At 39.8% G+C, this 16560-nt stretch overlaps 1 protein-coding gene across 2 annotated transcripts in view; it reads left to right on the top strand.

Annotated features, from left to right (window-relative positions):
• Pmp22 (peripheral myelin protein 22) overlaps nucleotides 1-16560 on the top strand; it is a 33183-nt gene that overhangs the window by 14494 nt on the left and 2129 nt on the right. For both annotated transcript variants that reach the window (XM_076869548.1, XM_076869546.1), the window contains exon 4: nucleotides 9775-9915. In XM_076869548.1, coding sequence (XP_076725663.1) covers nucleotides 9775-9915 — 141 coding nt within the window. The remainder of the gene's footprint in view (nucleotides 1-9774; nucleotides 9916-16560) is intronic.

The following is a 16560-nucleotide window of genomic DNA, read 5'->3' as shown; positions in this document are numbered from 1 at the left end:
TCCACGTTTTGTGGATTATAAATCTAACAAATGCCAGTTGGATCATTTAATTCCGTATATTTCAAGCATATCATTGAGCTGCCTGGCACTCCTGGTGTGCTGTTGTGGAAAACTCGTGGAGTGGACATCAGGAGCCCTGTGTTACGAAGTAGGTCTACCTCTAACAAGCTGCATATCCTGAGGCACATACTTTGTTTCCTTAGTAGAGTAGGAGTTGAGGTAGGAGTTGGAGTCAGGGGCCCTTTCTTGCACCGGTTTCAGGGCCCCTGTACATATTTGGGATACAATTGTGGCATAGGAAGATCCAACAGGGAAACTGGAAATTGGATAGAATCAATCGCAGGTCATCTTCTCAAGGCGTTCCTCCCACAACACTGGTTGCTCTACTACCAGGGCCTTGGAAATTGGGTAGAATTTCAGGAGGCCTGGAGAGCACAAGGGCTTTGTGCTCAGGGAAGAGCTGGTGGCTTCCTGTGACTGCAGTAGGGATTGTCTCGTTTTTCACTCTAGATTTCCAGGATGCTCGGCCTTTCTGTATGCTTTGGGTGGGGCGGGGGTCTCTGATTTTTTTTCATACAGAGAATTTCTTTCAAACCCCAAAGATCTCCACAGCAACCCAAGTATCTCCTTTCCATTCTCCACTTGTGCAGCTCACAATTATGCACTTACAGGTGCCCTTTCCCTCTGTCGTTCACTACTGTGGCCAAATTCTGTGTTTGTACTTGGGCTGTTTTTAAAGAGAAATGGTTCCCCAGTGAATCATGTAAAATAAACATGAAAACAGGAAATTTTAAAAGTTAAGTGGGTCCTCCCCATCCTCTCACCTGCCCACCCTATAGTACCCTGGCTTAAACCCAGGGACACTCTATCACTGAGCTACATCCCCAGCCCTTTTTACTTTTTATTTTGAGGCAGAGTCTTGCTAAATTGCTAGTTTGGGTTAGAACTTGTGATCCTCCTTCCTCAGCCTCCCAAGTTGCTGAGATTATAGGCTTGCACAGCAGCAGGTTTGTTTTTTTTTTTTTAATAGCAAGACTTCTCATAACCTTTAATAAGCATTGTACACTGTGAATGTCCAAAGAAAGGCTGATATATTTGATCATGCACATGATACCCCCCTTTTTATATCAACTATTGGGATAATTTTTCTAAGAGCAATTCTTTGAGAAGCACAACCTACCCAGATTTTCCCAATTCTATAGTTTAGCTTTCTATTCTCTGATAAACTCTGCTACTACAGGGCTACATGTTACTCCCTTTTCAAGTCTAAGAACTAGTTAACAGAAAAAGAATGTGGGTATCAAATCACTAAACTCAACTAAGAAACTAGTCTATGTGCCACCGAGCCTCTTAATTAGGAGTGCAATTAATTGAACGATTGTACAGATTGAATGTTCCTTATCCAAAATGCTTAGGACCAGAAGTGTTTCAGATTTTGATTTTTTTTTCCTTAAGATTTTTGAATATTTGTATGTACACAATGAGATATCTTTAGGATAGTAGGTATTCAATTCTAAACATGAAATTCATTTATGTTTCATATACATCTTATATACATAGCCTAAAAGTAATTTTATATAATATTTTCAGTGCACCTGCATTGTGACTACAATCTGTCAAATTTATCCAGGTGTAGAATTTTCCACTTGTGGTATCATATTGATAGTCAGAAAGTTTCAGATTTTGGAGCATTTTGGATTTTCAAATTGGTGATGTTCAATCTGTATCAAGTTGAACCGGAATACATTGGCATGAAGATTCTTTCCAGCTACTGAGTGGTTTGTGTTAATTAGTCACCAGCCATATATGTTTGTTGTAGCTAATGCGCTGCTCATAATTACCTGTTGAAAGAGCCTCTCATTCGATCTTCTTTATCTTTGTGAGCTCTGGGAACATGGGGTAGCTTTTCCATTTGATTTGATTTCTGCATGGCTCACAGGCAAAGATAGCCTGAGAGGTGAGCCCCGTTTCATAGTTACCAGCTGGTCTGTTGAACACTGGGGCAGGACCCACCCTGGGCTCCAGGCATGCAAAGCTGGTGGGTAAGCTGTAAAGGCAAAGGTCACATTGTTTAGGGTGGGGGCCTCTTGGAAATTCATCTATTCCTGGAATGATATTCATACTGAGAAATAGGGAAAATGGTGACTTTGGTCATGGTAGTGGCTTGGGAGGTTTGGGGGTGGTAGTCTTGGTCTTGGGAGGTTCACATGCATTTTTTAAAAACAGTGTAGCACTATACAAAGGGGAGTTATTCATGTTTGCTTTTGTGATTCACTCCTCTTCCTCATGGCCTCCCAGTTTATGCTGTGTCTTGCAATCATCCTTCCTTTCACTTTCACTACAGCCTGTTCTCTTGAGTCAGACAAAGTTTTGTGAGTTTCCTGAAGTGGGAGTAGAGATGGGGCAGGGGTAAGAAGGGGCTGCTGACCATGCTGATGACAATTCAGATGAACAATGTGCAGATGAACAATTCACGTTTTCTGAGCCCTTGGCCCACTAGATTGTAGGCCCGAGTTAAGAATACAGCTGAGGGGGCACATGTATTTCCTTCATTGCTCAGCTGCTCCTGTGGCAAGAATCTGACCTTGAAGGGAACTTTGGTCATTGTGCAACTCAGGCTTCCCCTTATCAGCTGGTGGGTGTCCAGCCACAGCCTGCATCAGAATGCTGCCAGCAGCCCCTGTACCTGACAGAGGAAAACTAGGTCTGCAGGGATCTGCAGGACTTTTTAATTCTAGTGCTCAACACTTGGAGATTGGCTTAGAATACTGCACTGTCAGTTCCACAAATTCCTACACTGAGTGAGGCCTAGAGAATGACAGCAGGTGCTTGACATGAACTATGTTAAATAATTGCAGGCTTGCATTTTGTGGGGGACAGAGTATCCCAGCACAAGGGCTTGTGTAGAAATCCATGGGTTTGCTCCTTGAGACTGGCTTTACATTAGGTTTGACTATGTAAAAGGGATTCAAAATTAACAACTTTCTCCCTTACATCCAATTTCTCTCAACTCTAATAACCATTTTCTGTATATCTGAGTTTTCTTGCTGTAGCACAGGTTGGCAAACTATAGTCTGCAGGCCAAATGTAGCCCACTACTTGATTTTGTAAATAAGGTTTTTTTTGGATGAATGGGCCATGCCCTTTGATTTACATACTGGCTATGGCTGATTTTGTCCTACAAAGGCCAGCAGAGTTGAGTAGTTGCTACAGAAATCCTGTAACCTCCAAAATCTGAAATGTTTGCCAACTGACTCTTTACAGAGAGTTTGCTTATCTGTACTGATGTCTGGAGAGTATATATGAATTGCTATCAAAGTTGTATCAAAATACTTATTAGAGTTCTGGTAGGTGCACTAATAATCTTCAGTGAAATACTGTGTCCCTATTATGACATTGCTTGGCACATCTTCCCCAGATGGAGATGTGCCAGAAACTGAACTTCCTGATGATTCATAAGTGCTTATTTACACTACCCCTCAATATTGGCCTTAATGGAGCTATTTTGCACATATATTTTTTTTCTTTTTTTGCAATGATGGGGCTGAAGATAGAAGAATAGTGTGGGAGCTAGGGTCTTATGCAAGCTAAACAAGCACTGTGTTACTGAGCTACACCCCCAGCCCTGCTCTATCCTTTAAAAGAAATTTTATAGCAACTCTTTTATTTGATAATCACAACAATCCTCTGAAATATATGTTAGTACCTCAAGTTGGTGAAAAGGAATCAAGACCAAAAATAGGTAAGTGGCAAGTTAAGCTGGTGGTCAGCAGAACCAGGCAACAGAGCTGTTCCCTGCGCTTTTCTAACCACAGTACATGCACACGTCTTCTGGGTAGAGTCTGGCTTTGCACATCCTCTTCTGAGGTCCCATTCTTAGATGGGATCAAACACCTGTCCTTTCCGGAGTGTGTGATATCTGCTCTCCATTACCACCTCCCTGGTCATCTGTCCATTCCAGTTCTGAAGAATGATTCTGGCTGGGGAGTAATGTCATTTGAGCTTAGGAATCTCCTCAGGGTCTTGCAGGCTTCCCTTTGAACAATGACAACAGAGCTCTTGAGTCTTGAGCTAGCCTTCAGGGATGGAATGGGCTTGGCTCGGTTTTCCTTTGCTGCCAGTACAATACAGTCAGTCTTCCATGAACCCATAGCCTCATATGTTCAGATCAAAAAAATGCAGATTGAAAATATTTGAAAACAAAATCATGTTTGTACTGACTGAACATGGACATACATTTGCCCTTACTCCCTACACGATGGAGTGCAAGAACTATTTAATAGTATTTAAATTGTATGAGGTATTATAAATAATCTAGTAATGATTTGAAGTACACGGGAAGATGTTCATAGGTTAGGATGTTCATAGGAAGCTTCTGATGGATGGCATTTGATGAAAGAAGTCCCTTTTCTTTTTGTGTATGGGAATTCAACCCTGCCCAGGAATCCGAGGGATTTTTAGTTTGGAAGCCTAAATATTATTACTGATTGCACGTCTTTTTTACCTTTTCATCTTTTAAATTGGTTATAATTTTTTTTTTTTAGTTGTAGTTGGACACAATACCTTTATTTTATTTATTTATTTTTTTATATGTGGTGCTGAGGATCAAACCCAGGGCCTCGCACATGCTAGGCAAGTGCTCTACTGCTGAGCTACAACCCCAGCCCTGGTTTTAACTTTTCAAATACCACCTATAGTTGTTTCTGTTCTCAGATTCTTCCAAACCAAAATCCTCAGATGCTCAAGCCTCTTTTATAAAAAACAGGGTAGTATTTGCAAATAACCTATGAACATCCTCCCGTGTACTTTAAATAATCATTAGATTGTTTATTATACCTAATATAAATACTATTAAATAGTTCTTACACTCCATTGTTTAGGGAGTAATGGCAAATGGATATCTATGTTCAGTTCAAACACAATTTTGTTTTCAAATATTTTCATTCTGCATTTTTTTATCTGAACATGTGGAGCTATGGGTACATGGAGGAATGACTGTATTGTATGAAAATATCTCCCCTATTAAAAATAAATCAAAGGATATAGATCAATTAGAAGGTTTTCTTGACCAAAGTCTTCTTTATTCTAATTCCAGTTCCTGGGGGAACCAGAGATATTAGTTTGATATACCTTTGTTTCTTTTTTCTTGGAAATGAGCATGCATACAGATGTACATATTCACATATATAGATTCTGGTGTGCACTGACATAACGATATACTGTGTGTAAACACACCTTACTGTTTTGATTATAGTGTGATTTTTCAAAGGCTCTTCATTTTCCAGACCATGATTTTTTTAAATGTGGCAAAATATTCCATATCATGGAGATATGCTATAATATATTTTCCCTGATAAGAATGATATACTACCATGAATGTACTTATTCGCACATTTCTAATTCAAGAATTTAATGTAGTGATTAAGTTGTTGACTCATTATGTTACAAGCATTGGGAATTTTAAATATATCCTGCCAAATTTCTAATTACAAAAGGATTATTATGTTCTTCTTCTTATTATCCCTATGCAGATGTTTAATAACACATTTACTCTGTTGATATAATCAGTTTTTTTTTTTTTTTTACTTTTGACAATCTGATGAATAAAAAAATGGTATCACATTCTTCATAGATTTCATTTGTTTTTTTTGTTTGTTTGTTTTTGGTTTCTGGTGAGGTTGAGCACTTTTTAATATTTCTTGTCTATTCATATTTTCTCTTTGCCAATCACATTTCTTATGGCTTTTTAATTTTTCATTAAAAACTTTGTATGAGCCAGAGACCTGATTTTATTTTTCACAAATAGCTAACCAATATCACTTATAGTCTGTTGTATTTTTTTCCTTAATGATTTGTAGGCTATGTTTATTGCATAACAAATTTATATGTATACTTCCAAAATCGTCATTCTGTCCCATTCTGTTTCCTTTCATAACTAATACTACATTGTTTGAATTGCTCAGATAATACAAATAAAAATATATAAATTAATTGAATAATTATTCATAATGAAGATATAATTTTGTTAATTTATTATGTATTTAATATATAACATTCAAAATAATAGACACAGCATATATATGTCTGATATCTGGTAGGTCACATGCTATCTCCTTGGGTATGTTTTTGTGGTTTTTTTTTTCATTTGTTATTGTTGTTTGTGTTTTAGTTGTTGTTTTTGTACTTGGTTCAAATTTTTCTTGGTTCTTATTGCTCATTGTCTTTTAGATGAATTTTTGAATCACTTCATCAAATTCCAGTTGGGATATTGATTAAAATGGCTTCTAGATTGGATAAAAATGGTATCTTTACAAGTTTGAGTGTTTTTATTTTCTAAATTCCTTTAGTTATATATTGTGTCTACATCATTTCTGCTTTTTTTGAGATGGGAGAGCTGTTTTTGTTGCCTTATCCATAGTCAGTTTGTAAGATTGTCCCATGTGTGTTTGAAAATAATTTATAGTCTTTGTCATTTGGACACAAATTTTCTATATATCTATTGGATTGAAATTGCTGATCTTGTTATACGAATAATCCAGAAGCTTCCTTATTTTCAGTCTTCTGATTTATTTCCTGAAGGAGGAGCCAAAATCTTCCTCTCTGCAGTTTTCTCAATTCCTTCTCATATTTAATTTTTTGCTTTCTATTTTTTCTAGTCCTGGTTGTTATATGTGTATGTATATGTTATTATTTCTTCAATCTTAGATCAAGTAAACTAAATCTGTGAAACATTTCTCTGGTTATTTTTTTTCAACTTAAATTCTGCTTTTTTCCAGATGCTATCATTACTTTATCTGCTTTCTTTTTATTAACATTTACCTGGGATTCTTTTTAAAATAGTTTTACTGCCAACTACCATTTGTTTAGGTGTATCTCTCAGACCAGAAAATGACTAGAATGATTTAAATCCAAAGTGATATTGCTTGTCTTATGAGTAAGTTGAATCTATTTCACATATATTATAACTGATGATATAGTTGGACTTACTATCTTAATTTATATGTTTATTTATCGTGCTTATGGTTGAAAACTGCCTTCTTCGTCTTTATACCCCGAGAGCCAACCAGCGGACTTGACCCAAGACAGTAGACATTCAACAAAAGCTCATTGAATAAAAACATCCTTGGTTCCTTAATTCCAGTCTTATCTGGGCAACAGCTTAGGGAAAGAGCGCTTGTTTGTAATTGGGTGACGACTAGAGTTCAAAGCATTGGCAAAAGAGGTTTCAACAAGGACTTAGGTATATTATTAAATCTGTGGTTCTTTTCTTATTAGTGTATATTTAACATATAAAGATTTTGAGTTTTCTTTCTCTGTGAGACCCAGTAATAGCTTACGCTGATGATGAAAGTGAAGGGAAAACAAAAATCCTCAGATCCAGACTGTCCTCTCCACCAGGCTTGCCCCTCATGACATTTCCCAGCCAGAGTGAATCACACTGTTTTCGTTTCAGATTTGGGTTTCAGATTACTTCGTGCTTTTAGCTGCTTCTAACAGAGTGCTAGATAACATTTTTTAAATGATATTATGGCAACATTAGTTTTCCTGCATAGTGCTCATCCAGAAGAACCATGATGCTAGATAAAGATAAACATTTAATTAAGGCTACATTAAAATGAAATCAGGATGGCTCACAACCCATTAGACATCATCTTCTTGTCTTAATTGACCTAAAGAGAGAGAGGGAGAGAAGGGGAAGAGAGAGAGAGAGAGAGAGAGAGAGAGAGAGAGAGAGCGAGTGCAAGCATATGTTTGTTACAGTGGAGAGAGTACTAGATTGGAACCAAGATTTGGCTGTGGTACTTAGGCTCATCAAAAACATCTCCGGAAATTTCTCTCAGTGCAAAGGAGCTGGATTAGTTGATCTCAGGTTTCTTCCAACTCTAAAATGCTTCTAGTCTGAGTCTAGGGGGGAAAAAAAATCTTATGTGAAGCCTAATCAGCATCTTTAAAATTCTTTAAAATTCTACTTGGAGCTCAAAACAGGTTTAATTGTATTCAATTATAATTACAGGTTTAGGACTATTTCAGATTTAGGACTTTTTTTTTTTTTAGATTTTTGGAGTACTTACATATATATAATGAGATATCTTGTGAATGGAACCCTAAACACCAAATTCATGTATTTCATTATATATCTTATGCACATAGTCTGAGGTGATTTTTATATAATATCTTTAATAAGTTTGTTTATGAAACAAATAATTTTGTGAAGGAAACAAAGTTTCATGGTATAGAATTTTCCTCTTGTGGTATCATATTGGCTCAAAGAGTCTTATGTTTTGGAGCATTTTTGCATTATGGATTTTGGAGTCAGGGATGCACAACCTGTATAAACCATCCAGATTACTTAGCTTTGAATATTGTTTTAAACACTGCTGGATGCATTTTTAAACCATTGAACATTAGCTGGGAGGATAAAACCCTGTCTCCTCCAGATCATCTTTTCCATTCGGAGCAAGGCTTGACCCAGTTCCCACCCAGGGTGGGCAAGGCCTAATGCAGCCCATCTAGGTGGACACCATGAGCTTCCCCCTATTGTGAATTAAGGTTATTTCCTTGTCTCCCCTTCCCTCCTGAAATGAAAGTAATTTACAACAAACTGTGAAATGGAGAGACCACAGGGGGGACCTGTTTTCTTGTTTGAATTTCAGCTGGAAGCTTAGAGGTTTGATTAAAGGTTGGGGGTTCAACAAAGATGAGGATATGTAACCCATGAACTTATCTGGTGATCTGACTGGGCACAAACTGCTCTGGGCTGAGGCTAAAAACCATGATCAAGATTGCCCAAGAAAAAGATACAGCTCTGCTGAGCAAGTAGGTTTCTGTCCCTATATAAAGTCTAGCCATCATCTTCAGCATTATTTTTTTCAACTTTCTACAAAATTAGTTTGGGCTCTAACAACCATCCCCATAATCTCTTTGGGAGATGCTGATATTGTGAACAGTGGTTTAAACTCGTCTTATTGGGAAACTGTTTAGGGGTTCCTATAAGCCCTTTAAGATGCCTGAAAGCAAGAATTCCAAGATTGTGTAAGGGATCAGGCCCTCTAACACATGAACATGCAGATGTTTCTTGACTTATGATGAGGTTATGCCCCAATAAGCCCATCATAAGCTGAAAATGTTATATATCAAAAATGCTTTTAATATACCTAACCTTCAGAACATCACAGTTTAGCAACACTGTAGACTGGTTGATTGTTTCCGCTCATGATTGGATGGCTGACTCGGAGCTGTGGCTCGTGGCCCCTGCCAGCATTGTGAAGGAGGGACGATACTGTGTACTGCCAGTCCAGGAAAAAGATCCAAATTCATAATCGGAAGTATGGGTTTTACTGAGTGTTATCAATTTGCACTATTGTAATGTCAAAAAAGTATAAGTTGAGCCATTATGAGTCAGTGATAGTCTGTATATCTCAGTAACACACTTGGCAGAAACACTGGAAGGAAATTCAGTATGTTTTAAATTGATTTTAACTCTGAGTAACAGGACTGTAGTTTTCTTATGGCCCTTCCCTACAATGTCCAAAGTTAAACAAGGAGAAGAAAAATATAAATAAATAAATAAATATATGTATATATATATATTTTTTTTCTCCCAAAAGAAACTATGAAGTGAAGAAAGTCTTTTTAAAGTGCAAAAGTAAATTGTCTGAGTTCTGCTAAGGGAAGAGGACAGTGGCACTCAGCAGTCAGGGTCACATACCTCATGGCAGGTCCTCCTCTTTCTGGCCACATCCACCTTTTCTAACCAAGTATTTCTTCCCCCAGAATGGCTGCAATCCGTCCAGGCCACCATGATCCTGTCCGTCATCTTCAGTGTTCTGTCCTTGTTCCTGTTCTTCTGCCAGCTCTTCACCCTTACCAAGGGAGGTCGGTTTTACATCACTGGAGTCTTCCAAATTCTTGCTGGTAAGTTGTGAAGTCCATGTAGGAGCGGGGCCTGTCCAAGGATGTAGCCCTGGAATGATGGATATTCATCAGTCTGAACGTTGAATGCATTATCATAAAGTTCAGTGTGTGTGTGTGTTTGTGTATGTGCATATGTATCCTTGAACTTGGGAACTTCCCACTTCTCTTGAGGTGCTCATGAAAAGACTTAGTAGCTCTGGAAGGAAGTTCCCCAATTAAGCTAGAAGCTACAATCTGGACACATCATCCGAGGTCAATATGAAGGGTAATAGTAGAGCCAAGCCCAGTCTTGAGGGCTGCTTTCTGTAAATTATATTAGACTCCAAGAAATCATCTCTGCATCAGTGCAGAAAATGGCCCTGATGTGCTGAGTGCTGGCAAGGTAACTCTCAGGTATGTGTCTTCTACCTGTAAGTAGGGATGAAATTATGCAGACACATTTTGACCCTCTATTCTCCAGTTCTTAGATTTCACTAGACTTTGATTTTTTTCTTGTCATCTTATCATGTCTTCATTTGGGCAACCCTATGTAATATGCCATTGTTCAAATATGGGACCTTCAAATAGCAGTCTCCCCGTCTTCTCCTCCCTGTATGGTCGTCAATAGGTTATTTACAGTCACAGTATACAGAAGCTTCTACTGTAGATGGAGGCATCCTCCAACATTTTCTCTAGATCTGGCCAGCGTCTTGCTTCATTGACTTATTTTCCATCTGCTGACTAACAGTGGAGTGAGTCTGCAGGGCATTGGAGAGAAATAAAAGAGGCAGAGTAGATTCTATAGTCCCAGTTCATAAATCATGAACTTCATATTTACCAGAGTAGGTCTGGGTGCTGTGAGATGTTCTCACTTATGACTTTCTACGTAGGCAAAGGACGAATCATCTCATGTGTTTATTGATTGTCGGAAAGCCCGTGGTCCTCTCTCTCGTCACCCTGTGCTCAGTAGTGACTGGAGGGTTGGAAACTGCGCACATGGGCTTGGTGGTTTAACCAGCAGACGTGAGGCCTCATAAAGGGTTATACAGAAAGACAGCCTGAGATTGAATGCGATAACCTTTTCTAGAAGCCAGAGAGTTCCCAAGAAAGTAAACTGAAGAGCCCCCTCTTTCACCAAACACTTTAATACATTTCAATACTCAGGATCTCAGGATTTTAAAGCCAAACAGTGTTTTGTTGTTGGCCCTGGTTTTATTGTACCAAGCCGACTCCTCGAGTATCACCAGCTTTGTGAAATGGCTAATTATGCAATGTGATATCATTTCTAGGTATATGAAAAGCAAAGAGTTATTATTCAGTTTCCAGACATAATATAGAAAGCTGTTTAATGCCTTCTAGGGTTTCATTTTTTTGCTCACTGCTGACATAGCTGGTTATCAAATCAAATGATCATTGCATCTGTAGCTCATTATCAATTAAAATACACTTGGGAACCAGAAGTTTCATTTTATTATTTTAAATTTAATTTATGGAAGCTTATTGTTTTGCTGATGAATAAACTGAACCTAAGACAGGGTACATGAAGGTCACCCCACACATTGCTGGGACTGCCGAGTGTTACAACCCCTCCCATACCCCTCCAGTTAGGTACCTCTCCTGCCCCAAATTATCAGAAACGTAAAATCAAAGGCATAATCGCTGCCTTTTTATTATCTTTTATTAAAACTGATTTCTGGTGCAAAGTCAGTTCATCTGCACCATTTATTATTCCAAAGTTTCTAAGCATCTGTGATGAATAAGAGCTGGCACCAGCAGAACTCTTCAAATAAAAAATACTGAACTGAGGACTAAGTTACTGTGGAAGTGCTTCTCAGAATAGGCAGAACTTCCACCTTTATTCTTTGCACTGAGATATTTCCACTTTAAACCCTCTAACAATGTCTTTTTAGCAACATCATGCTAGGCCAGGACAAAAAGTCCAGAGATAAGAACCCTTCACATGTCATTGCGCTGCGGGCTAAAGTATTTCTGTTCAGCTGAACAACTCTGAGGTCTGGAGATTTTTACAGTCTTCCAAAGGACTTTACTAATCCACCCTTGCTTCACGGCTTTGCTTCCCCCCCTCTGAACTCAGTGCAAGCGTTTGAGAACTCTGCCATAAATATCTCTGAATTTAAAAGCACATGATTTGTCTCTTCTTTATCCCCTTCCAATCTAGCCGCTTATCTCTCACAAGACCTCAATTTCAGTTATGTTTGTCGGTTGAGTGGTCCACATTTAAATGGGAAGTTATCTGAAGCAAGCAATGTCAAACTAAAATAGCTGTTATAATTTTGGAATCTGAAGAAGGTTCTGTGCCTGCTTGTCAACTCCAGTCAAAATGACCTGAAGATTGGCTTCCTAGGAACCAAGGGTGCTTAGAATGTGCATTTGAAATGGCTCTAGGGTCTTCCCACCAAAGCTGAGAACTAAGAGCTAGGGAATCTACTTACAGACTTCCTGACTCCTTGAGGCTGTGACAATTCTAAGTCAGCCTTGTCAGGTTGTTCCCCAACTCAAGTGGCTTATTAAGAAGTAAGTTAGTAACTGGAGCCAGGTACAGTAGGGGGAGGGTGAAGCAGGAGGGAAGCACAAGGTCAACTTAGCTAGACTGTGTCTCAAAATAACAAAATAAAAAAGGCTGGGGATGTTGCTTAGTGGCAGAGCACCCCTTAGTCCAATCCCCAGTACTGGTGAAGGAAGAAAAAGAAAAAACAGGAGAGAAAATGAGGGGTAGGATAGCTGGAGTTAAGAACTAGTGCAAACTTGGAAAATGATGGCTTGAAATCAAGGAAGAAGTCAGAAAAGCTAAAATAATCAGAAGGGAGGGAAGAGAAGAAGGAGAAGGAGAGAGAAAGAGAACAAAAGGAATGAGGGAGGGAAGGAGGAAAGAAGAAAGTAGTCCTATGATCACGGGAGACAAAATCTAAAGAGCACGCCTACCACAATCTGTAGATTCCACGTAGGGCAGATGACTCTTCAGAGCACTGAGGCATTTTAAGTGGAAACTCCCAGGATCTCTGCTGAGTTTCCCAAAAGACTGGTTTATGTGCATAGCTTCCCTTTGAAGGGCCCACTATGATCTTTATGGACTCTACACTGGCTCTTGCAGGAGAGGCAGGTGAAAGGTGGGTGGGCTTCTGGGCTGGTTTCTGTTTAGGAGTCCTCTCTACCCTCTTCTAGATGACAGCTCTTGTGGGGTTAGCGGTCTCCCTGGTTTTCCATATCAACGCCTCTCTGGTTCGCACTGAGCCACAAGCCTCATAGTTAAGAACTATCTTCCTGGATTCCATATTTCTTAGGTGTCTGCTTTCTGAAGGCACACCAAAAAGGCAGCTCCTTCCAATTCAGTGCTTTTCCATTGTAGCTGCACATTGGAATCAGCTGGGAGTACTTTAAAAAAAAAAAAAAAGACAAAGAAACAAACAAACACCAATGCACATCCTTGGAGACTTTCATTTAATAGCTCTGGGGTGTAGCCATTCCCTGAGTGACTCAGATGTGGCCCCAGGTTTGAGAACTATTGGTATAGCCATTGAACTGTGTGGTCTTCTAGGACATCTTCCCACAGACAGTTAATCTCATTCATAAGCTATAGATTCTTCTAAATCCCTTTTTTTTTTTTTTAGAGAGGGAGTGTCCTGATCCTATATGTGGATTTTGTAGTTTTTCTTCTTTTCAGAACCTATAGTCACCTATTCCTAGATAGTAATTATCCTTGCCTTTGCTCTGTTGGGTTGGATTACATGAGATGGTGAAAAAAAAAAAAACAAATCAAGAAATTCATATAAGATACAGGACCTAGAGAGAAAAGATCTGCATTTTTTTTTTTTTTGAGTCATTTGACTACTTAGATCCACAAACTAGCACCACACAGGGCACATAGAAGGCCCTGAATAACAATTTGTTCCATGATTGGAAAATTGTGTTCCTATGGCAGAATCTGACTCAGATTAAATGTGTAATCACTATGATTAATAAAAACAAAGAAGATGGCAGAACTCGACTCTGGAGCGAGTCTCACTTTTTCCATCTATTTTGTGTCTTTTGTTGTAGACAGATTGATAGAACATTGAGCATTTGGACTGGGATGTGAATCAGTGGTAGAGCACCATCACACCAATACCAGGTGGTCTTATCTTTCTTAGCCAACTTCCCTCTAGTTTCTGTAGCTGCCTCTGCAGGAGTCATCAAAATATACTGTAAAATATTTATACTGTAAAGTCGTTAATGTAGGGTCACTCCATTATATTCCATATTGAATATTCTGTCCTTGAAATTGTATCCCTTGGACTTCCAAAATATTCCTTTGTTCCCACTTGCCTTTGCTCATGCACTGAGTGGTCCTGCTCAACTCTTCTCTCTCCCTCAACCCAGATTCAGTCTACTCCTGAGTGAAGCCATTGCATCATCCCCCATAGGTACCGCACCCCTCTAGGTACTTTTCTCTTATTAGCAGCATGGCAAATATGAAAAGCTTCCTCAATGTACCTTCTGGCCATCTGCCTTGTCCCTGCCCCACACCCATTTTTGCATGGACACTAGAGTCATCTTTCTAAGACATGCATCTGATCATATTTCTCCTGTGCTGGGTGTTCCTCCAGGGTTTCCCTGAACATGCCATTGAGACACTCAGTGAGCTCTCCAGCCTCCCTCTCATGGGATACTGTTATCCTCATCTGCTGAGAGTTTCTGTCTTCTCAGACTCACTCTTGGTAAATAGTGGAATTCTGCCTAGAATTCCCTTCCCACCTCTCTTCACCTGGCCACCTCTCATACATCCTTTAGGGCTAACACAATTACCATCTCCTCCTGAGGCTCCTCCAGTGCCCCAGTGGGGACTCCATGCCCACCTGTACTCAGAGGGCATCTGGCACATTTCTCTCCTTCTAAAACTATATTATAAGTATGTATGGATATTGCCTGCATACAGTAGGCACTCGTTACACATTTACTGAACCCAGGGGAATGGAAATGCTAAGGAAGTATGGAGAATTACTTTAGTTGTTTTCTCCATATCCATCTCCATGGTGGCTTCTTTCCAAAGGCTCTGTGCTCTGAAGGGACTGGAGACCTTCCTTCTCTTCCAAAGGACTTAATAGAGAATGTTCAAGTGGCTGTTGCAGAGCCAGCCATCCATAAACAGGTAGAGACTCTTGTGAGCTGAATGCCCAGGACTTTTATGCTATTTGAATAGGATCTTTGTCCTTCCACATAAAGCTGCCCTGTATCCCCAGACTTGGGGACCCTCCTAAGGAGTCCCAGTCACTGCCAATGCACAGGTTGCTCATCTGTGACACCTCTTTTGTCCCTGGGGACCTTGATGACACATCTCCACCTACTGGTTGCTGGAAAAGCAGGGAGTCACATCACTTATTAGGAGGAATGTATGGCTCAGGGGATGACTGTTGTCTGACATTAATTACCCAGGGTTGCAGACAGAGGGTACCCAGCCAGAGACGACGTTTTATTCCGTTTTTGTTTCAGAACACTCATCTATTGTTAACGGGCAGAGAGCCTTGAAATAGGAATATATCCTCTAAAACATCAATCTCCTCCTAACAGTGCTAATTGTGTATTTTCATTTTGGCTTTGAAAGTGTCTAAGCTTATTGAAATTGAGCTTAGATTCACTCCTTCCTATTAGGGTGAAGGGTGAAAACTGGATCATATAGTTAGTTGCTACACTTGGGCATCCTGCCTCTCTCTGTCCCTCTTGTTCAAGGACAGAACCTGATATTTTTCTCTGCCAGTGATTTCGGTCCATAGCTAATCCATGTGGCTACCAAGCATTTTTTCATGCCAGTGGCTGGTGAAACTCCCCGTACAGAAGCCCCACGCACAAGATTAGCAATTTCCTTGCTCTTTTGCTGTTAACACCTTTCTCTCTTCAGTGGGCAAGCTTTCCTCCTTATAGCATTGTTTTTATTAGGTAAGTCACATATAGCTCAAAAGACAACTTCCATGTTTTCTTTTTTCCCCTGGTGCTGGGGATCAAACCCAGGGCCTTGTGCATACGAGGCAAGTGCTCTACTACTGAGCTACCTCCCTAGCCCTCATCATTTCTTGAACACAAGGATGAACACTTTGTAGAGGTGGGCCAGGGATCATTAGAGCAAAATAATTGAGGATCTTGGACCTTAACACAAATCAAAACTGCTCTTTTCCTTGACTAGCAATCTACCAACTACAGTTTCAGTCTGACATATGTCTTTCTGTACATAGCAGGCAGCCCTGGACCCAATCCCATGATAGTTTTAAGACTATTGTGTGGCTTTCCTTCTGGGGGTCAATTTGTGTGGGCTTTTTTTTTTCCCCCTCTGAACTGCAGAACAGCAATCTTATCAGGATGGTTAATGTGACACAGTCCCACTTCTGCACTTTGTTTAAACAAAGTTGCAGTGTCCAGTAAGATGGTAGCCCAAATAGCAGTGAGGTTAGATGTAGGTGGTCTGGGGCCTTGGGAGCTTTGGAACCACATGAATTCCACACGAATACTGGATTTATAATAGAGTCACTCAGAACTTCTCAAAGACCCTGTTTTCAGGAGGAAACAGTTGAGCCTTTGTGCAGCTCCAGGCTGGGGCGTTGATGTCACCAGACCCCTCCCTGCAGAGGGATGCTGCCTGTCATGTGGGCATGGACCACTGGGTTTGATCCTGATTGC

The sequence above is a fragment of the Callospermophilus lateralis genome, chromosome 11, assembly GCF_048772815.1.
Source record: "Callospermophilus lateralis isolate mCalLat2 chromosome 11, mCalLat2.hap1, whole genome shotgun sequence".
Lineage (NCBI taxonomy): Eukaryota > Metazoa > Chordata > Mammalia > Rodentia > Sciuridae > Callospermophilus > Callospermophilus lateralis.
Note: the sequence above shows the minus strand (reverse complement) of the source record. Positions and strands in the feature narration are given on the sequence as shown.